Source organism: Microcaecilia unicolor, chromosome 6 (assembly GCF_901765095.1).
Source record: "Microcaecilia unicolor chromosome 6, aMicUni1.1, whole genome shotgun sequence".
In the NCBI taxonomy this organism is placed as follows: domain Eukaryota; kingdom Metazoa; phylum Chordata; class Amphibia; order Gymnophiona; family Siphonopidae; genus Microcaecilia; species Microcaecilia unicolor.
In genome coordinates, this window is record NC_044036.1 from 31,408,804 (window position 1) to 31,432,095 (window position 23,292).

The window sequence follows — 23,292 nt, forward strand, 5'->3', positions numbered from 1 at the left end:
GGAAAGGGTTTTTATAAAATTACACACCCATATATGTGGTGGAAGGTGTGCACCTACTTCTACGCTATCTGCATGCTGGTCTTCCTAGGTGGGGAACCAACCACAGGGTGGAAGAAAACAAGTCCAAGTGACCAGCCAGAACACAGAAGTAAGAGCTCCAAACAAAGTTTATTGGGACCCTACACGGTCTGTGTTTCAGCAACAGCCTTCTTTAGGGGTCAATAAATCCTCTGCTGGACGTCAAGTCAACTGTAAGTGCTAGGAAAGCACAAGTATAATAATGTTGAATCCGCCAAAAGGGGACACAGCCAAGTAAAGCTTTTCAAAGCAAAACTTTGGGAAGCTTTACTTGGCTGTGTCCCCTTTTGGCGGATTTAACATTATTATACTTGTGCTTTCCTAGCACTTACAGTTGACTTGACGTCCAGCAGAGGATTTATTGACCCCTAAAGAAGGCTGTTGCCGAAACACGGACCGTGTAGGGTCCCAATAAACTTTGTTTGGAGCTCTTACTTCTGTGTTCTGGCTGGTCACTTGGACTTGTTTTCTTCCACCCTGTGGTTGGTTTGCTTGCGTTACTGTGGAAGGAGTGGACCCCCCTTTCTCCTTTGCTTCCTAGGTGGTGCACAGGTGGTGTTGCAATGTACATGCATGTATTAGAAAGTGCACGTGTACATGCACACATTTGCATCTGCTTCAGGGCAGAAGGAAATGCGTACGACATTTGCATTCTATAGGGGCTGACTTTGGGTGACTACTTTGTAAAGGCACATAGCAGCCTATGTTCCCTTAGGCCCCTTTTTGGGCTTCTCACACAAGTGTCCTGTTAGGGAATCAAGCATAAACAGCACTGAAGTGCAAATGAACAGTGATATTGCAACAACAGGTACAAGAGAACACGACTCAAGGAAATCCAACATACTGTATCCCAAACCAGAAGAATACTAAACGCTTTCCATTGTAATTCAAGACCCTCTTCCAAACATTCTGACCAGGATGAACCTGCACCAGTTTTCCTTCTTACGGCACACAATTTATGGTGTACCTGAGATATTCTGAGAGGCATTTTCTCCACAAAGAGTCCCTTCTTTTCCCCTTTCCTGACCAGCTTGGTAAGAATAGACAGCCGGTCATTGTTAGGTCTGTGTGGTCGGGGAGATGACTGAGGTGAAATTTCTGGTGATGAAGGAGCAGACCTGAGGATAAAGAAAACTTAATTACATAAAATGGTGCAGAAAATTTCAGAGGGGCTCCAATAAAGGACCACAAGTTAGACAGCCACCTTGTGAGCATCTATGTAAGTCTGTCATGTTCTAATCAGTACAAGGGGCAGTGATGGAAGATTTATTTATTTATTACATTATGCAAATGTAAAGGCTTACATAGTACTGTTTTCAATTCCCACTTCAGGCACAGGCAGCTCCTTGTGACTCTGGGCAAGTCACAACCCTCCATTGCCCCATGTAAGCCGCATTGAGCCTGCCATGAGTGGGAAAGCGCGGGGTACAAATATAACAAAAAAAAAGGCGTTCGTCCATTCCGGCATGAACAAATACAAAGTGATATTGTGGTAGAATAAGGTTCATGTGTAACAGACACATTAGGGAATCGTGGAGAGGAAGAGTTATTTTATATCCATTACGAGCTTTGGTTTCGTTGTGTTGCAGGGTTCAGGCATTTAAGTTGGGTCGGTAGGGTATGCCTTTTCGAACAGGTTAGTTTTTAGTGATTTCCAGAAGTTTAGGTGGTCATACGTTGTTTTCACGGCTTTTGGTAATGCGTTCCATAGTTGTGTGCTTATGTATGAAAAGCTGGATGCATAAGTTGATTATTAATCATTATTTCTAGAGTGCTATATGAATCCAGTGGGTGGTGGCACTGTTCTACTTTAAAAGAACTTCCACTGTAAGTGATTAAGGGACAATTCTAGAAAGTGTGCTAAAAGTTAGGTGCCAATTCTCTGAAGGCATCTGGGTGCCCAGATTCTGTTACAGAATACCAGATCTGGGGCAGAGATGGTTTCTTGATCTCAGAAAGTGGTGGTATTACATGTACAAAAGATCACAGCTGGCATCTACAGCAGACTTCAACGGCACTATGCTGCTGGGGAAACATACTCACAGGGTGAGATCCTCTGCTTCTTGCCGCACAACACTGACTCGGCTTTTCTTTGGAAGAACCGGAGAATTCTGGTCCGACACTCTCTGGTAGAAAAGCATGTATGCATTCCAGTACCGCCGACGCATATCAGGATAGGGGTTGGCTTGAAGAGAATGAAATTGAAAATACCATCTTTAGATAACCATCTCAATCTGGATCCCTACTAAGCTTGTACCTGGTGTTAAATGCACAATGACAACACAAGATAAAAAACAACCTAGGTGTGTATTTAAAGTTGTAGGACCACACATACTGCTCAAAGCATCGAACAGTTCCCTCTGTCACTCTGCTTTTCTCCAGTGTTTGAAATAAAAGAACAGGGAAAATTCCACTTTGACCACAAGAATATACCATAGAAAAACCAAGACGGTGAATGGAGTAGCAAACCTTATATCAGTGCCAAGCACAAATATAAATAGAACAAGGACGGACCTACATCAAGGATTTTGGGGGGGGCACAGAACCTCCTACAGTGCACAGCTGTTCCAAGTCTGCGCTTCACCAAGAGGTATTATGATTTGCAGGAACTCCTTGGGCCTATATAATTTTAATACTTTTTTGAAACAACTATTTCAAATGTACAAAATTACTATTATTTCAAAAGGGGAAAAAATGGCTGGTATTAGCTTTACAGTTGAACTTAGACGTCATATCGAAAATGCCCCTCTTTGTCAACTGAATAGTATCTCTCCTCCTGATGCAGCTTCGGCAAAACAAGAAGGGCCCCTTGTTGGGGTTTGAAGACGTTTTGCAGCGATTTTGGAACGCGGCTTTAAAAAGTTTTGCCACTGTATGCTGGCCAACGCTAAAGGAAACAGCACAGAGACGAAAGAAAGTTTAGTTAAGTACTGCTTATCGTTCCATTCAAGTTTCCCATTGAATTTCTTGGGAATTGTGTTTTTTTAGGACAAATAGAGCATTGTGTTTAATAGTCTATGTACATTATTGTGGATTTTAGAATAAGACATTTAAAATGGTTTAAATATTATACTGAAACAAATTCAAAACATGAAATTGCCATGTTCTCCTAATATTGAATTGGCATCCATTTAGTTACTAACAAAATTCAGGAAATACATTTTTAGAAATGGAAACATTTTCCACAGAAAAATAAAGCAAATTTCCAGCCCACATTTCCACTCTATCTTCTAATTTTGTTTAAAGGGTCACTTACAAACTATCACAACCCACTAAAGTTACAGTTTTTTGTAGGAATATGGCTACTAGACCTACACTAAAAATGGCTGGCAAACTCTTCAGGACCTGTTCAGTGATGTTGCCATTTTAAAATACTGATATTAAACTGGGGAAGCAGGTTAAGACTGTATTTAACTAAGTTCTCAAGGTGAATACAGTCAAAATGCTAGGACAAAGCAATGTAAGGAGAAATTATGTCTTACCTGATAACTTTATTTTCTTTAGTCTACGTCACTGTTCTGAACCAGTGGATATTATCCCTTCCCACCAGCAGATGGAGGTAGAGAAAACTGAATTCTACCAGTGACATCACTAGTTATAATCTGTGGTGCTCTATGGAACAATCTAGTGTACATCTGCCCAAGCAGCAGAGAGTCTCTTTTTGCAATGCACCCAGCCCCATCAACCACTGCAGCTGCAATGATAAGCAAGCAAGCAAAAATACCAGAGTCACACTCGCTAGCCTGCATATACCAGGGAACAGCCATGTCACAGGAATCCAGCATGACTGCCAATTAGAATCTGATCGTTTTCCTCCTCAATTACTTCTAATAAAAAAAGACAGAGCATACCCAGAACCCCAGACTGAGGTCTTCCAAGGGCAGCATTTCAGAACAGTCAAAGTCTGAACAGACCCAATTGGCAGTGCTTAGCAAAGGAATGGAGGACTATGTTGCCGCCCTGCAAATCTTCTCAGATGAAACAACCTGGGCCTCTGCCCAAGATGCCGCCTGAGCAATGGTTGAGTGGGCCTTCAGTCTTTGAGGTACTGGATTACCCATACTGATGTAGGTGGACTGAATAGCTGCCTTAGTCCATCTCGCAATAGATGCCATAAAGCCACCTGACCCTTCCGAGGGCCACGAAAAAACACAAAGAGGTGATCAGAGAGACAAAACTCATCCATCTCCTTCAGGTACTGGAGAAGCAGCCTGTGGAGCATCTGGTCTGCAGGAAAAGAGTGTCTCCCCCACCCCGCACCACAAAGGAGGGCAAACACACCCGATTCGCTTGGAAGAGACACACCACCTTTGGCAGAAAGGATGGGACCGTACACAAAGAAAACATCCACAAAGGACAGTTATGGGTCCCGGCACGACAAGACCTGAATTTCTGATACCCTCCGAGCAGAGGTAATCGCTACCATAAACACTGACTAAAGAGTGAGGCCCTTGATGGAAGTCGAGCAAAGGGACTTGAACAGAACCCCCGACAATGCCCAGAGAACCAAACTGAGGTCTCACAAAGGAAAGGAAGGACAAACGAAGCGGAGGGCACAAGCGCACCCTTCACCTTCCCCTGAAAGCTGGAAAGTGCCGCTACCTGGACCCTCAGGGAGCTCAAGGCGAGCCCCTATTCCAGGCCCTGCTGCAGGAACCCCAAGATATTGGGAACCTGAGCCCTCCAGGAGGATAGGGGCCATTCCCTGCACCAGGATTTAAAAACCCCGCTAGACCCTGATATAAGCCAGGGACGTGGAGGTCTTCCTGGATCGCAGCAGGGTAAAACCCATGCTTCTCTAAGCACCGCCTTTCAATGGTCACACTGCAAGCCAAAAGGGATCCAGATCCTCCATGACTACCGGCCCCTGTTGAAGGAGTCCTTGACCCCTGGGCAGAGGAAGAGGGTCGCTTTTCAGCAGGCACCGGCAATCCGCCCGCTGGTTCAGAACAATGTAAGCTGACGCTAAGAAAAAGTAATATACCATATAAATTCCCACATTATCCCTAGTATTTAATCTGTAAAAAAACCCCCATCTTAGTATTGAATCAGTAAAACACCTGTAAATACTTACATTGATCATAAACTTTAGGTCTATACTCTCCACCAAAACATTCATACTCCATTGTTTCATCATTCAAGTCAAATTCTTCCACAACTGTGTCATTAAATTTGTACCACTTGCCTTTTCCACATCCCCTAAGGATCAAAAAATAAGACAGGTTACAGATATTAGAGTAGACATTTGGAAAAATATATACATCTTTCTGTCATTCATCAGAAAAAGACAGTCTAGGTCTGAAAGACAGTTCAAGCAAGTTCTATTTTTCCTCTGGAAACTTTGGGCTTCTTAATCAGAACAGGGATTTGGCGCTATAAGCTTTCATGCAAATTATTCCCCTATTTCAAATTCCCTTCCAATTTTAGTTTAGTGAATTGCAGCAAAGAGCCCCAGTCAGGACCATGCAACAAGGCTCCTTCGGGTATGTGCATTCATGGACTTTAAAATTGGCCACTAGGTGTCACCATTATATGGTGAATACGACTGTCTCTTCCCCTAACCAACCAGGGGATATGAATACCTGATTGTCCAGGGTCAGGGAAAAAACAGTGGAAGACTTAAGGCAGGAATTAAATCCAGGTCTCTTCATATGGCAGCGCACAGCACTATATATTTTTATATACTGCAACACTGGTATAAATATTAATATGGCATAAAAGTAAACTGAAAACTAAAGACCTGAAAAAATATGAAATCACCACCAATCAATTAATCCTATGCTTCAGGTCTGCAACAGCATCAATGAAAACAATTTTAGGTCAATATTTATACATATTCTCTGGTACGGTTTAACAGTGTGATCATTCCCTTACAAATGTGGTAACAAGAGCGAAGTACAAGCAGTCTTTGTCGTTTTCTCATTACCTCCTGTCCTTTATAAAGGAGTAATAGTGCCCTGCATGAGCTTGGCCACTATGCACAATTACACCCACAAGCTCATAGTTTTCTGTTGGCGCAACTTTCTTGCGTGGGGAGCCTCCACTTCCCATATCGGTGTTTCTCCCATTGTCACCCACTTCTGAGGAAGAATCCTGCCGAGCCATGCCGGACACGGTGTAGGGCTCCATATTCAGAATCCAGGGGAACTGCAGCAAAAGGAAGCCAGAGGATCAGAGGAAGTCAAAAGATAGTCTTTGACAGACTTGGGTCATTTTAGAGCCATGCATGGCGTTCACAGTGGGAATAGAGGGATTTACATATATAGATGCCATGGAAGAAATAATTTTAAGAGGTATGCTATGGGGTGTAGTTTGGGTGGTTCAAAAAAAAAAACAAAAAACCCCATTCTACAATGGGAATATGTATCTTAAAACAATCTCATTGGAGTTTACATCTGCTCCAAGGAATGCATAAATGTTAGCTACCTGATCATTTGGACCTGGAATCTCCACCAGTGATTGAGTGGGCAATTGCATTTACCTCAAAGGTGCAACACCAGCTCGATTACTTCAAAACTGGCTCCTCTTGTACATGCAGTCTTGTGAAATCCAGCACTCACATTTGTTAAGTGTCAACAAATACATGTGCATGTTGCAAAATTGGCTAAGGGCCCACATGATGCCACTTCAGTGGCGTACCAAGGGGGGCCGGTCAGCTTCGTTCGTTTCCATGCTCCCTCTGCCCCGGAACAGGAAGTAACCTGTTCCAGGGCAGAGGGAGCATGGAAACGAACGAAGCTGACCGGCGTGCACCCGGGGGTGGGGTTCTTTCGCTGGGGTGTCGCGCTGCACCGGGGGGGGGGGGGGGGGGGGGGGGGTGTCACGCTGCACCCGGGAGGCGGGGCGCATCAGCGATCCGCCCCGGGTGTCAGCCCCACTAGGAACGCCACTGTGCCACTCTTTTTTTAGGTTGTGTAGGTTTGTGAAATTGATGCTCCCCCAGTATGTCTCCCTATACCTGTTTTCGGAAAAGGCCTCATGTTCAGCACAGTGAAATAGGGAATTGGAACGTCCCAACTACTACTTAGACATCTTAAACAAAGAAGAAATTAGGTCTTACCTGATAATTCTCTTTCCATAAGTCATTTCTACTATTCCAGAACCTGCAGTACATTTGTGTCCAATCATCAGCAGGTGGAGGTAGAGAACTGAAAAGTAAGCTTACTTCTCTCTTTCGGCATCCAGTCCAGCTCCTCAGTATTTACGTACACAAGCGTTAAGGGGAAACCCAGAATAAACACAACCACCTTAAACAACTCACTAACCTAACACTAACAAGAGGGTCAAACGTGTGGACCTCTCATCTCTGGGTAATGGGTAGTAAACAAGAGACATACAGGAAACACCATGCAAGATGATAGTCGTTATTTGACCCATTACTTCGAACTGACTAAACATCTCAAAAACCTCAGGCAGGCATCTGGAATAGTGGGAAGGACTAACGGAAAGAAAATTATCACATAAGACTTAATTTCTCCTTCCATTAGGTAGCTTACCACTATTCCATACCCTGTGAGATGTTACAAGCAATCTCTAGAGTGGGTGGGATGCTGGTGCCGCTGCCCTGAGGACTAAAACCTCAAAACTGGCTTCAGAACATGCCACAGTGTTCACTCTGTAGTGCTTGGCAAAGGTATGCACTGATGTCCACGTTGCCGCCTTGCAAATATCCGCAGGAGACAGTAAGGTAGTCTCCTCCCAGGATGTCGCTGTATGCCTCGTAGGATGAGGCCTCAAGGCCTGAAGAACCTACTTCCCTGCAAGCATAAATAAGCTGATGCGATACTCTCCTTCAGCCATCTAACAATTGTGGGATTGGAAGCCATGAAGCCAAGCCTCTGTTTAACAAAAAGCACAACAGTCTGCTGATTTGCGAAACTCAACCGTAACTTCCACATATCTAATGAGGACTCTAAGCTTCAAGGAAGAATACTGGTTGAGATAAAATGCTGATACTTTTGGAAGAAAGGAATGGTAGGGTAACAGTGTTAGTCCACATTTAAAGGTAATAGAAATAAAACAAAGAAAATAAGATACCTTTTTTAAATGAACTAACAACACATTTTAAAAAAAGGTATCATCTTATTTTGTTTTGTTTTATTTCTATTTGCTACCAAGAAGAAAGGAAGGAACCATGTGCAGGAAGACCCCTGCCTCCAAAAAGCAGAGAAAGGTATCCCAACAAGAGAGAACCTGAAGCTCCAAAACCCTATGTGTCCATGCAACAGCTATCAAGAACTCTGTCTTTAGTATAAGATCTTTCAAGGACGCCTTCCAAAGTGGCTCAAAAGAAGGCTTCTGAAGAGCCCGAAGGACTAAATTAAGGTTCCACTCTAGACACAACGTACAAAAGAGAGGCTGCAAACGGCCCGCTCCCCACATGAATCAAATGATATCTGGGTGAGCCGCAAGAGATGTCTTCTATAGTCGGCCCCCGAAACAGGTCAAATCTGCAACCTGAACCTTTAAGAGAACCCAACGCCAATCCTTTCTGAAGACCTGCCTGGAGAAATGCTAGGATATGTGCAAACTGAGCAGAGAAGGGAGAACGTACGCACCCAGAACATCCACCCTTGAACATCCTCCACAGCCTCGCACATGCTATGGATGTAGAGCGTTTCCAACCCTGAAGCAAGGTAACAATGACCAAATCAGAATAATCTTTTCATCTCAACCGAGCCCTTTCAATGGACAAGCCATAAGACAAAAGGGGCACGGAAACCTCCAGCATTGGACCTTGCTTCAGCTGGCCATGTACCTGTGGAAGACAAATGACCCCTGTCCAGTAGTTGAATCAGGCCTATGTACCACGGCCAATCTGGGAAAGAATTATTTGACCCCTGTGCAATGTGATCCTTTTCAACAGAGGACTTACCATGGGCCAAGGAGGGAAAACAGAGTAGATGTGTCTCCAACCAGGGCTGCAGTAGGGCATCGATCCCCATCGAGCCTAGTTCTTTCCAAAGGCTGAAGAACTTGGGCACTCCTTTTTGTCGATATCAACCCCATCAGTCCACTATCAGCTGAAAACCCTGGCTGGATGGCTCCATTCTCCTGGGTTCAAGGACTGTCTGCTGAGAAAATCAACCTCCACATTCAAGGGCCCAATGATGTGGACTGCCAACAAGCAGAAATGATTATTCTCATGAGGGAGGGGGCCCTCCACTGCCATCGAACGGCTGCGGGTCCCAGCTTGGTTGTTGATATAAGCTATTGCCATTGCACTGTTTGTGAAAATTTGGACGGGGGCCCGTGCAAAGTCGCGTAAATCATTCTGCACTTCCCTGAGCTTCGAATGATTTCTCGACCACTGAGACTCCTGTTCTATCTATGTGCCCTGTGTCAGACGGAACTTGCAATGAGCTCCCCAACCTGACTTGCTGGCATCCGTAGTCATCACCTCTCATTGTGTTATTGGAAAAGGGAGATCAGACAGTGAAATTCCTGGGAGAAAACCACCACTGCATACTCCATCTTGTAACCAGCATCCAAGGAAGACGAAGGTCATACTTCTGTGACACTGGAATCCAGCAGCTGAGAAAAGATTCCTGTAAAGGCTGCATATGAGCCCTTGCCCATGGCACCACTTCCATCGCTGTTGCAATTGACCACAGAACCTGGACATAGTCCCAGACCCTAGGCTTGCCATGACAAATGATGAATCTGTTGAATCAGCCAGGGCCGCCGAGAGACTGAGCCAAGCCAAGCCGTTGCCACTGCCCCTCCGCCAGGATCGCTGCTGCCCCCCCCCCCGGATCGCTGCAATTGCAAATACCTTGCTGGCAGGGATCCCCAAGCCCCGCCAGCAGAAGCTGTTCTTCACTCCGTCGCATTGCCTGCCCTGCCCCTCTGGCTGCTTTTTCCCTCATGTCGCACATTCTCGTTTTCATCAAAATCTGTCTTTCAGAAAGCTCAGTGAAGACAGATGACCAGAGGCTTATTCTCCGGCAACCGATGTGGCTTTAGTTTTCTCCAGTACTTTCACCAAGTTACTGAGATCTTCTCCAAATTGTCACTTGCCCTGAAAGGGCAATTTAACTAGATGTGACTTTGATGCTGCATCCACTGCCCAATGTTGAAACCAGAACTGCTGATGTGCTGTGACAGCCGAAGACATACTGCAGGGGCCGTAACCCGTAACATGTCAAATAGCATCCGCCAAATAAGCTAACTCCACTTTCAGGTGGGTGTTATGAAGGGAGAGAAGAAGTAAATTCGCAGGGCACCAGAGACAGGAATATGAAGACATCCAGATACGACTGCAGACTCAGGCCACCTGTAAAGCTCAACTGGGGACCAGTTAGCCAACTAGACTCAGAACCAGAGGCTGAACATGAGATAGAAAATACCAACAAGTTATACTGTATGCCAAAGGAGATATGTCTCGGTTAAGTTTTCAGTTCTCTATTTCTACTTGCTGGTTGATGGACACAAGTATCCTATAGGTTGTGGAATAGTGGGAACCTATGTATTTGGATTTTTTGCACACCTTTTTCAGTAGTAGCTCAAGGTGCGTTAACATTCAGGTACACTGAGTATTTATAACATGGAAATGAATTTCATTTAAAAGTGGATATGTACAATCCTTATTATGTTTTTAGTGACAGCTTCAGTTTTAAGCTTGGATAACTTAAGTGCCATATTCATTGATTACCCGTATTTGCTCATCGTATTTAATGGAGCGCCCACTTTCCCAGTCAAAGCCAAACCGCATGAGATGGATCACAAGGACGCTGGGGAGAGACTTAATACATGTCCTCTTCACTGTAGTTCTCTGGGGATGACAAAAGTCCAAAAATTATATGTCACTGGGCTGTTTATACTTTCTCAAAGCCCTCTCAACATACAAACCTTAGTTCTTCTCTATTCAATCATCTAAAAACATTCTTTAGATGCTACCCTGAATTTGGGGAAAACGTCTCCTTCTAGGCTTCTACTGTTAAAACTCAGAGGACCTCACAAAATTGTAAATAGTAAAGGGGCAATTTTCAAAAGGGACTTCTGCAGGTGAACAGGTTTTTCCAGATGAAATTGCTGCTCCTTCCCAGTACTGGCAACTGGAACCTACAGAGAAAGGCAGTGGCAGGGCCATCCTGCCATACTTCCCTGTGGGGTGGAGATGTTTGCATCTGAAAACTGTACGTATTTTGGATCCACTGGGGAAGTAAGTTTTAAAGGGCAACTCCACAAAGTGTTTCCCTTTGAAAATTGGTTTGCAGGCCCCCATGTACAAAAGTACTCAGTCTGGAGGCTGAAAATAGCTCTTCCCAGAGACAGTACTTTTAGCTACTTTTGGCTTAAAGAGAGATTCCACAGAATTCATGTTGTTATCATTTTTAAAGCACCCTTTCTTTGGGTGGGTGGAAGAGTCTATATTCAGCAACCTCAATTATACATAGGGAGGTAATTCTGCAGCAGTGCACGCATACTACACATATTCTATAAAGGAAAAGTATTTAAGGCATGAGCACTTATGCAAACTAAAAAGCTGGAGAAAGTGCTCGAGCCTAAGTACTGGAGATACTTGTGAAATTTGTGTGTGCATGAGTGTCACATCCTTGCTCCTTCTATCTGTACGTCTACCTGTAAAATGCATGCGTATTTCCAGAGTAGCACTTAGAACTTTGGCATTTACACAGGTATGTGATGTTATTCAAAATCATTTGTGTTAAGTGCTTAACTGGCGTGGAAATTTTAGCACCTATTTATAGAACTACTCCACAGTGTGATGAATGCTGGCTTACAAGATTTAATGGCAGCCAGTAAACGTATAAGTCCTTTTGACACTGGCCAGTAAACATCTTGAGTATTATAACACAGTGATTAATAGGATATCCAAACCATAAAGTAAAACGAAAATTAAAATAAGACTTGACATTCATCTTATGATATATTTAAAGAGTGTAATTTACTATGAAGAAGGCCTGCTTTCCGAGAGCTTAACCTGAGAATATTTATATCACAAGTACATATGCCAGTGAGTCCCAAACTTGGTCGTGGAGGAATCTCAGCAAGTCATATTTACAGGATATCTACAATGCATATCCATGAGAGAGATTTGCATATACTGCATGGACTGTATACAGGCATGGATGTTGTTTAAAAATCTCATCTGGGAAGCCCAAAACAGATATATTCCACATATTTACAAAGGTGGAAAGAAGAGCAAACGAAAGCCAGCATGGTTAAAAGATGACTGAGAGACGCTATTAGAGCCGAAAGAACACCCTTCAAAGAATGGAAAAAGGACCCGAATGAAGAATATAAGAAGCAACATAAGCACTGGCAAATTAGATGCAAAACATTGATAAAGAAGGCTAAAAGAAAATATGAAGAGAAACTTTCCACAGATGCAAAAACTCACACTAACAATTTTTTCAGCTACATCAGAAGCAGAAAGCCTGTGAGGGAATCTGGGCGACTGTTAAATCATAAAGGAGAAAAAAGGGGCATTCAGGGAGGCCACAGCAGAGAGACTGAACGAACTCTTTGCTTCGGTCTTTACGGAAGGAGTAGTAAGGAATCTACCTGTACCAGGCTGACGATATGGAGGAACTGAAAGAAATCTTGGTGAACCTGGAAGATGTACTGGCTTCAGATCAGGTACCGCATTCAATTCAAGCTTCTGCTACTAACCTACAAATGTACTCGATCTGTAGCCCCTCCTTACCTCTCAACCCTCATCTCCCCTTACGTTCCTACCCGTAACCTCCGTTCTCAAGACAAATCCCTCCTCTCAGTACCCTTCTCCACCACCGCCAACTCCAGGCTCCGCCCTTTCTGCCTCACCTCACCCCACGCGTGGAACAAACTCCCCGAGCCCATACGCCAGGCCCCTCCCTGCCCATCTTCAAATCTCTGCTTAAAGCCCACCTCTTCAATGTCGCCTTCGGCACCTAACCTCTACACCTCTACCCAGGAAATCTACACTGCCCCAACTTGACATTTCGTTCTTTAGATTGTAAGCTCCTTTGAGCAGGGACCGTCCTTCTTTGTTTATTTTGTACAGCGCTGCGTAACCCTAGTAGCGCTCTAGAAATGTTAAGTAGTAGTAGTAGCCAAATCGACAAATTAAAGAGTAGTAATTCACCTGGACCGGATGGCATACAGCCAAGGGTACTCAACGAACTGAAGCATGAAACTGCTGATCTGTTCTTAGCAATATGTAACCTGTTAAAATAGTCTGTAGTATCTGAAGATTGGATAGTGGCCAATATAACGCCAATTTTTAAAAAGGGTTCCGGGGTGATCAGGGAAACTACAGACCGGTAAACCTGACTTCAGTGACGGGCAAAATAGTGAAAATTATTATAAAGAATAAAATTACGGAACACACAAACACTTAATGGGACAGTCAGCATGGATTCAGTCAAGGGAAATTTGCTTCATTTCTTTGAAAGTGCGAAAAAACATGTTGATAAAGGTGAGCTGATTGATGTAGTGTATCTACATTTTCAGAAAGAACATGAGAATAGCCATACTGAGTCAGACCAGTAGTCCATTGAGCCCAGTATCCTGCTTCTAACTGTAGCCAATCCAAGTCACAAGTACCTGGCAAAAACCCAATTAGTAGAAACATTCCATGTTACCAGTCCTAGGGCAAGCAGTGGCTTCCCCATATCCATCTCAAAAAGAGACTATGGACTTTTCCTCCAGCAACTTGTCCAAACCTTTTTTAAACCTAGATACACTAACATCCTCCGGCAGCGAGTTCCAGAGCTTAACTATTCTTTGAGTGAAAAAAATATTTCCTCCCATTTATTTTAAAAGTATTTCCATGTAATTTCATTAAGTGTCCCCTGGTCTTTGTACTTTTTGAAAGAGTGAAAAATCAATTCTCTTTTACCTGTTCTACAGCACAAGATTTTATAAACCTCAACCATATCCACCCCCCCCCCCCCCCAAGCTGTCTCTTTTCCAAGCTGAAGAGCTCTAGCCTGTTTAGCCTTTCCTCATGTGGGAGAAGTTCAATCCCCTTTATCATTTTGGTCGCTCTTTTTTGAACCTTTTCTAATTCTGCTATATCTTTCTGAACACAATACTCAAGGCGAGGTCATACCATGGAGCGATACAGAGGCAATATAATAAGTCTTATTTTGCATCCTTTTCCTAATAATTCCTCACGAGAGACTCCTGAGAAAATTAAAGTCATGGGATAGGAGGCAATGTTCTGTTGTGGATTAAGAATTGGTTGATGGATAGAAGACAGAGGGTAGAGTTTAAATGGCCATTTTTTTTTCAATGGAGTGCCGCACTGAGAACAGTGCTATTTAATATGTTCATAAATGATCTGGAAATTGGAATGATAAGTGAGGTTATTAAATTTGCAGATGACACAGAACTATTCAAAGTTGTTAAAACACTTGCAAACTGTGAAAAACTGCAGGAAGATCTTAGGAAATTAGAAGACTGGGTATCCCAATGGCAGATGAAATTTAATGGGGTCAAATGCAAAGTGATGCACGTTGGGAAGAATAATCCAATTCATAGTTACCTGATGCTAGGGTCCAGACCTTGGGAGTAGGCACTCAAGAAAAAGATCTAGGTGTCAATGTAGACAATACGCTGACATGTTCTGCTCAGTGTGTGGCAGGGGCTGCCAAAGAAAGCAAACAGAATACTAGGAATTATTAGGAAAGGGATGGCAAGTAAAACCAAGAATACTCTAATGCCTCTGTATCACTCCATGGTGCGATTTCACCTTGAGTATTAAGTTCAATTCTGGTTTCCATATCTCAAAAAAGATATAGCATAATTAGAGTAGGTTCAAAGAAAAGCAACCAAAATGATAAAGGGGATAGAACTCCTCATATATGAGGAAAGGTTAAAAAAGATAGGGCTCTTCAGCTTGGAAGAGAGACAGCTGAAAGGGGATATGATTGAGGTCTAAAAAACCCTGAGTGGTGTAGAATGGGTAAAAGTGAATCGATTTTTTTACTTTTTCAAAGTGTAAAAAGACTAGGAGACACTCAATGAAGTTACATGGAAAAACGTTTTTAAAAAATAGGAGGAAATATTTTTACACTCAACGAATGCTTATGCTCTGGAACTCATTGCCACAGGATGTGGTAACAACAGTTATCGTCTCTGAGTTTAAAAAGGGTTTGGACAAGTTCCCGGAGGAAAAGTCCATAGTCTGCTATTGAGATTGACATGGGGAAGCCAGTGCTTGCTCTGGGTTTGGTAGCATGGAATGTTTGGGTTTCTTCTAGATACTTGTGACCTGGATTGGCCACTGTTATGAACAGAATACTGGGCTAGATGGACTACTGGCCTGACCCAGTATGGCTATTCTTATGCTCTTCCTTCCATTGCAAGCAAATTTCTCTCATGAATATTCATTGTGGACATTCTGAAAACTTGAATGGCTGGGGTGCTTTCAGCAACAGGTTTAAGAAGCACTGACATATGCTGAAGTCTCCACCTTGGTATTTAAAAGCCATAGCCTGAAAAAGAGCAGGTTGAAGGGCTATCCTACATGTGTTTCTATGTGTATTTATTTTTACTAGACGTGTGTCTGTGTGCGATTGTCAGGGCACTAACATTTCCAGCTCCATGGTGAGCACAATACCTTTTCTTTGCACTTCTCGCAGTAATATGCATTACTTCCCTCCAGGACCTCTCCTCTTACAAACTGATCCAAGGAAATTTCCAAGCTTTGGCAAGATGTGACGCCTAGGTTGAGGGCCATGAAAGCCTCCTCTCGCTCATATCTGCGGGGAGAAAAGTTCTAACAGTGTTGTGGGATCAAACAACCACCTTATTTGCAAGTGTTATCACCCTTGCTCTTAAGACCCCTTCTCTGAACTATTTTATATTCCAGTACTCACTAACATATTTATATGCAGCTTGCAAGATCAGTATGTGTTCAGAGGAACTCTTAGTGGAACTCTTCCACTAAGCCAAACATCTCGCTGTCCCAGATGTGTTTCGAATATCTATTCAATCAAACAGGAATTGTCTAGGTCAATGCAGGCAGCAGGTTTTTTGCACACCGGATGTGGTGTTTAAAAGGTTCTTAATATCTAGATAATGCTGTCAACCACCAGCATTATCTAGATAGCCCACTATCACATTAACTTGGAGCCGCATTGAGCCTGCCATGAGTGGGAAAGCGCGGGGTACAAATGTAACAAAAAAAAAAAAAAACTGGGTTCAAATCCTGCTGCAGTTTAATGGTTAGTACAGTGGGTTGAGACCATGGGGAACCGGGTTGAATTCCTGCTGCAGCCCCTTGTGACCCTGGGCAAGTCACTTAACCCTCCATTGCCCCAGGTACAAATAACCTTAGATTATGAGCCCATTAGGAACAGAAAAGTACCTGCAAATATAATGTATGTAAACCGCTTTATCTACAGAAAGGAGGTACTGTATATCAAGTGTGGAATAAACAAACATAACTTATGCAGATAATTTAGGACAACTTTTTTTTTTTTAAATTGTCCTTAGTTGGCTAGTGTACTGAATATTGCCACTAGCCAGATAATTCCATGGACCACCCAGGCTCTGCCCTGGCACTATCTGTATAGTGACTAATAATTCACTCAAGCTCCAATATTCAATTTGAAAATCTGAACACAGCCTCACACTTGACTGTGTATATTTAATGTAGAACACTCGCTCTGCTCAGAAACCTATAATTACTATTTTCAATCTACGATGGAGAAAAAAGCCTCAGAGTCGACGCCCAGCCAGCCCAACAGCGGGCTATAAGGCATAAGCTTGGCATGCCATCATGTAGCTTTAAAAAAAACTCCATCAAATCATACTCGTTTCAGTATCAAATAGAAAGTTACTATCCGTATAGTGTCAGGGCAGACAGTGCTGCTGAATAGCTGGATACATCCGGGGGGGTGGGGGTGTCAAAGTTGGTGGGGGGGGGGGGGGGGGGGGGGGGCGGTCAAAAATGGTGGGGGGAGAGGCTAAAATGTGCCCCCTCACCTCGGGCTCTGCACCCCCCTCCCGCCGAAGTCTGGTAGACAGAAAACTGCTGCATTCGGTACCAACCTGCTGATCCCATTACATAACAAAATTAAAACAGCGTCCTACTTCATACCACAGATTACACTGAACACTAACCTGTGGGGACAGTCCTTACAGATCTTCTGATCAGAGTAGATTCCTTGGAATGTATTCTTAAATATCTGGTCTCTTGCCATTTTCTGTTGGAGAATAAGATATTGAATCAGAATAATTCAGAGTTTCCAGTTACATCAAGCATTTGTAAGTTAGGCCATTATTTTTAGTTGTGCTAAATTTTTGGTTTTCTGCGTTTTAAAGAAAGCAGTAATGTTAGACAGAAAAAAAAACAGAACTTTATTTCCAAAATGCTTCAAGACATTTATTAGGTTCATAGAGCATCATCCTGTTAATAATCCTGGATGATGTTTGTTTTTCATTGGTCTGATCAGTTAGCCAAGAGCTGGGGGGAGATTCCAAATCTGTACATAAAGAGGGTAACTTTATGTGTGTGTGTATGTGTGTATGTATGGCTGCCAGGTTTACTCATGTACTTCATCAAATGGAAAGTGTGGGTAACATTGCAACTACACCCCAAAATGCCTACTTCAACATACAGGAATGTGGCTGGATTTGACCTGCATGTACAGTTCAGGCAATTTTATAAAGGCTTATTTCTGTGCCTAAAACACACTGTTTTTGCTGTGGAAATTCATTATAAAATTACCTCCTGTGTATTAACACTATGGCAATACATCTTGCTAAATCTAATATTAGTACTTATGGTTATAGTGCTCATGGATGTATACAAGGGAAAAGGGATGGGATATGATATACTGCCTTTCTGTAGTTACAGTCAAAGTGGTTTACATATTATATACAGGTATGTACTTTGTACCTGTGGCAATGGAGGGTTAAGTGACTTGCCTAGAGTTACAAGGAGCTGCAGTGGGAATCAAACCCAGTTCCACAGGCCACTGAACTAACCAATAGGCTACTCCTCCACTTCAACAGTGTTGTATAGCAATGGCATACTGCGGGCGGGGCGGTCCGTCCCGGATGCATGCTGCGCGCGGGGGGGGGGGGGGGGGGGGGGGGGGGAGGGAGGGGGGGTGCAAGGAGCAGCTGTGTGGCTGATAGCACTGCTGGTTCCCTGCTTCCTCTGATGATACTTCCTGTTCTGGGGTAGAGGGAGCAGGGAACCAGTGGAGCCGACAGACACGCAGCTGCTCCCAGCACCCCAGGAGGTAAGAGCAATGCACTTGGGGGGGGGGGGGGGGGGGGGTGGTAATAGCGATGTTTGGAGGTGATGCACAGGGGTGGGGGGTGCGCAGCGGCGATCCGTCCTGGGTGGCAGCCGACCAAAGAACACCACTACTGTATAGTGTGAAATATCCAGGTACAATATGCCCCTTCCCTAAAGAGCTTACAGTATAAGTGGGGATTTGCAGTAACATAGTAACAACGTAGATGACGGCAAAAAAAAGACCTGCACGGTCCATCCAGTCTGCCCAACAAGATAAACTCACACGTGCCATTTTTTGTGTATACCTTCCTTGATTTGTACCTGTCTTTTTCAACCTTATAGATCCCTGGTAAACTTCAACATTTTTAATACATTTTTTTTCCCATAAAGAACAGCCCTCACCCCCCCCCCCCCCCCCCAAATCCACCCTATCCCCGCTCCCTCTTACCCATCCCCGTCCACCCCGACAAAGAGCCCTTTTACCTATCCGTACAGTCACAAATGCTTCTCTGAAACTAGTCGTTGGTTTCAGCGTTAACAAAAAACTTCCATACCGAGTGCCATTTATTGATCTGGTGCTTTCTAGCTGCTAACAGCCGTTCCATCTCACACACACATTTTAATTTATTATGCCATTTCACCACTGAGGGGGCCCCCCGACTGTTTCCAGTGTTGAGCAATTGTCACTCGGGCTACACCTGTCATCTGCCTCAGAAGTAGGTGTTGATGGGACGTTAAACCACCTAGCTTTGTGGCAAAAAGGAATACCTCCAGCGCTCAGGGAACAGGTGACCCCCAGCCAACCTTGCATCCTACTGTGAACTGCCTTCCAGAATGCTTTAACTTTGATGCAGCCCCACCAGATATGCCCCATGATTCCCCGCTCCCCACACCCCCTCCAGCACAGGCCTGACAGAGTAGGATACATGCACCGGAGGCGATCCGGGGTTAAGTACCATCTATATAACACTTTCACTGCGTTCTCTTTAAGTGGCACATGCATGGAGACTCCCAACACCGCCCGCTCCAATTTCTCCCATCTCTTTTCACCCAGGGTCACTCCCAGTTCCTTCTCCCACCCCCTCCTATAGTGTAACGGAAGATAAATGATTTGCCTAAGACCACAAAGGATGTCAGCAGCAAAAGCAGGAACTGAAACCTGGCTTCCCTGGCTCTCGGCTCTAACCCAGGGATTCTCAACCCAGTCTCTCAGGACACAGCTAACCAGTCAGATTTTCAGAATACCCACAATGAATATGTAGAAGATAAATTTGCATGCAATGAAGGTAGGGGTATACAAATTTATCTCCTGCATATTCATTGGGGGTATTCTGAGAACCTGACTGCCTAGGTGTGTTCCGAAGACTGGGTTGAGGATCTCAACTTTAACTAGGCTACTTCACCGCCACACTCTATACCACCCTCCCTTCATAACTCAATGGTATCAGTGAAGAGAGTTTGGGTTCTTATCTGAGCCAACCTTACTGTGCTAAACACCAGAACACTGTGAAACTGAATGGCACAACCACATAGGCACCATAGCCAACTCTGGGAAATCTGTTGTATCACCTTGCAGGCTGCAAAGCTTTTGGGATCTGCAGCTTTTCAGCAGTTGATACTGTACTAGAGAGTTGCATGGGGACAGAAATCCAACCCATTCCGGCCGAAATCTAATCCATTCCCACTTGTGCCCTGCCGCAAGTAATCTCCTTCATCCCAGCCCCTAGCCCACCCAACCCCTGCTGCACCGAGGTCAGCTTGCTCCTTACCCCACAAAGAAAGAAATCTGCATGAAATATTGATTATTATTATTTTGACTTATGAAAATCACATGTCCCTGAAACATGCTCAAAACAGAATAATTCATTTGTACAAAAGAGATGTGGTGAAGATGTGATTCCATGTGCCCTAATGAAAGGAAAGTTTAAACTCTCCCTCAGTAGCAAACAAGAAATGGCCAGGTGCATAAACCCACAGGCCCTGCAATAGCCTTGTCCTCCTTCTGCATAGGCTTTTTATTGCTAAAGAAACCAGCGTAAGAGGTAAGGTTCATGTACAGCCTTTGAGAACACAGCAAATTCACAGGCCTCATATGCTCATATACATGGCTAATTAAGTTTCCTATTGGAATCTCAGTTCATAGGTAAATCAGGAATGTACATTACATTTGAAGCACTCTACCTTGAGATATTCATCCATTTGATCTATGAGGCTGGTAAAGAACTCATAAGCATCCTGTTGTTCTCGAACATAAAGCTCTTTATTCCACATCTTGAAGATCTATCAAAAGAACAGTCCATGGTCTTATATAATCACCATTTACAGACATACTTAAACCAATCAATGAAATTAATGATATACCCCTATACATTTGACTTCACTGCTTCACATTGTGGATTTAATGGGTTTCTATAAGCTGGACATTTGAAGGAAGGACCACGTGGATTTTTAAAAGTTCATGAAATGTGCTGTCAAGGAAATCGCATTAGGTAAAAACATACTCCTCTTGCAATTTGACTTGTCAAGCGCATTCGATATGGTTGACCATTATACACTATTAAAAATAATCGACAAAAGATAGGCATAGGAGGGAATATACTCAAACGGATCAAGGGTTTCCCAACCACAAGATCTTATCAAGTAAAAGCAAATTCAAACATATCATCATCACGGAGTATCGATTGCGGAGTACCCCAGGGTTCACCTCTCTCACCCATATTATTTAATCTGATGATGATCCCCCTTGCTCATGCCCTATACAAGCATAATCTTAATCCTTTTCTGTATGCGGATGATGTCACCATTTACATACCATTCAATTCTAATCCAACAGAAATCACTGTTGCAATAAAGACTAGTTTAAGCTTAATGAACGCCTGGGCATCGGCATTCAAACTCAAACTCAACAAGGAAAAAACTCACTGCCTTATTCTCTCTTCTCACCATAAAACAAACCTCCCTGCATCCATAAAAACCCCGGAACATACTCTCCCGATATCGGACAAACTGAAGATCCTTGGAATTACTATTGATACTAACCTAACCCTGGAGAGCCAAGCCTCTGTTACTACGAAGAAAATGTTCCATGCAATGTGGAAACTCAAACAATTCTTCCCAAGGGGAAACTTTCCGTAACGTAATTCAAACAATGGTACTATCACATGTTGACTACTATAAAGCTGTATATGCGGGATGCAAAGAACAGATCTTAAGGAAACTCCAGACCGCACAGAACACGGCAGCTAGACTCATTTTCGGAAAGACAAGATTCGAAAGTGCTAAACCCCTACGTGAAATACTGCACTGGCTACCAATCAAGGAACGAATAGCCTTCAAAATTTGCACTCTGGTCCACAAAACAATCCATGGTCTGGCCCCCAACCTACATGACTGAACTTATTGACTTACCAACTAGAAAAATCATCGAATCATCAAGAACGTTTCTAAACCTGAATTACCCAAACTGTAAAGGACTAAAATACAAATCAACATATGCACCCAGCTTTTCCTACATTTGCACCCAGCTCTGGACTGCATTACCTAGAAACATTACAACTGTGAACACCCATCTAAAATTCTGAAAAGACCTCACCTCTTCCGGAAAGCCTACCCAGCAGTCCCAAACTAATTCATGAACAATGCATCACATCTATCGAACTAAGAAATGAACAATACCCCTTCCATATAATCCTATTACTTCAAACTGTACAAATTTTACCACTCCAGTTATATTTAAGTGTACTTCTATCCTTATCCTACTCTGTATTGCTCACTAGAAGCTGTAGTCCCATTCCCGGAGACTTATCAGCCTCATTGGGATTACTTGTCTCTATATGCTACTATATATTCATCCCAGAGTTGTATTCTTTTTTTCCGGAACCGTATCAGCTTCCTTGCACCTACTGTTACTCTATATTCCTGGGGTTGGAACTCTCCTCTCCAGAACCTGTAAACCACATTGAGCCTATTGCTATGCGGGAAAATGTGGGATACAAATGTAATAATAAATAAATAAAATATAGTAACATAAATTATAGCAAATAAGTACCAATTAACCCATACAATTTGTCTGTCTTCCTTTTTAGGTCTCCACCACTGTGTGTAGAACAGCATATAAATCAATTCCAGCTCCAACCCATGCCATTTACATAAACTTTCCCAAGAATGTGTCATTCTGAACAACAGAAAATCTCAAATTATAAACAGAATCCCTATTCTTTTCACACCAAGTGGTCTACTGGATTCTGCACTATTCCCAAAATTCTAGAAAAGTTGCTAAAAATTGTGCGCACAATTTTCATTTTCAATAGTATTTATGTACCACTTAGACCTAAGTGGCATAAAGTTTCATTTTACAGGTAATGGGTTTGTCCCTAGTGGGCTCACGGTCTAGCTAGTACATTGTACTACTGTTGAACCTGGGGCAATGAAAGGTTAAGTGACTTGCCCAGGGTCACACAGAGCTGCAGAGAATTGAACCTAGTTCCCTAGGATCTCAACCCACTGCCGACCATCAGGCAGCAGCGGGGATCAAACCCAGTTCTCCAAGTCTGCAACCCGCTGCACTAACCATTAGGCCACTCCTCCACTCCATTCAATTTAACTGAATGAGCCAATTAGCGCCAATAATAGAATGCTAACAATTATCGGTGCTGTCATTAATTAAAATTTATGCACGATCAAAATGGGCGTGGCTATGGGAGGATTATGAGCAGATCGGTGTTCCCACAATTTATGCGCACTGTTATAAAGGGGATCAGTGCCTAATTTAGGCATGGCGATTTACACCAGGTTTCGCTGATGTAAAACAGTAGAGCCTAAAAGTAGACATAGTTCTTGGCACTAAGCACTATTCCATAAACAGCGTCTGAGCGCTGTTTACAGAAGAGCGCTATTTTTTTCGGTGCCGATTTTTTTTTTAGGCACCATATATTGAATTTAGTCCTATACAGTGGCGTAGCCACAGGTGGGCCTGACTTAGGGCTCAGGCCCACCCAACAGTACCACAC

At 43.4% G+C, this 23,292-nt stretch overlaps 1 protein-coding gene across 1 annotated transcript in view; it reads right to left on the reverse strand.

The window, feature by feature from the left end:
- USP24 (ubiquitin specific peptidase 24) overlaps nucleotides 1–23,292 on the reverse strand; it is a 357,333-nt gene that overhangs the window by 65,642 nt on the left and 268,399 nt on the right. The window contains 8 exon segments of the mRNA XM_030207144.1: nucleotides 1,046–1,196; nucleotides 2,122–2,263; nucleotides 5,153–5,277; nucleotides 6,005–6,225; nucleotides 10,733–10,852; nucleotides 15,650–15,791; nucleotides 17,158–17,240; nucleotides 20,465–20,563. Coding sequence (XP_030063004.1) covers nucleotides 1,046–1,196; nucleotides 2,122–2,263; nucleotides 5,153–5,277; nucleotides 6,005–6,225; nucleotides 10,733–10,852; nucleotides 15,650–15,791; nucleotides 17,158–17,240; nucleotides 20,465–20,563 — 1,083 coding nt within the window.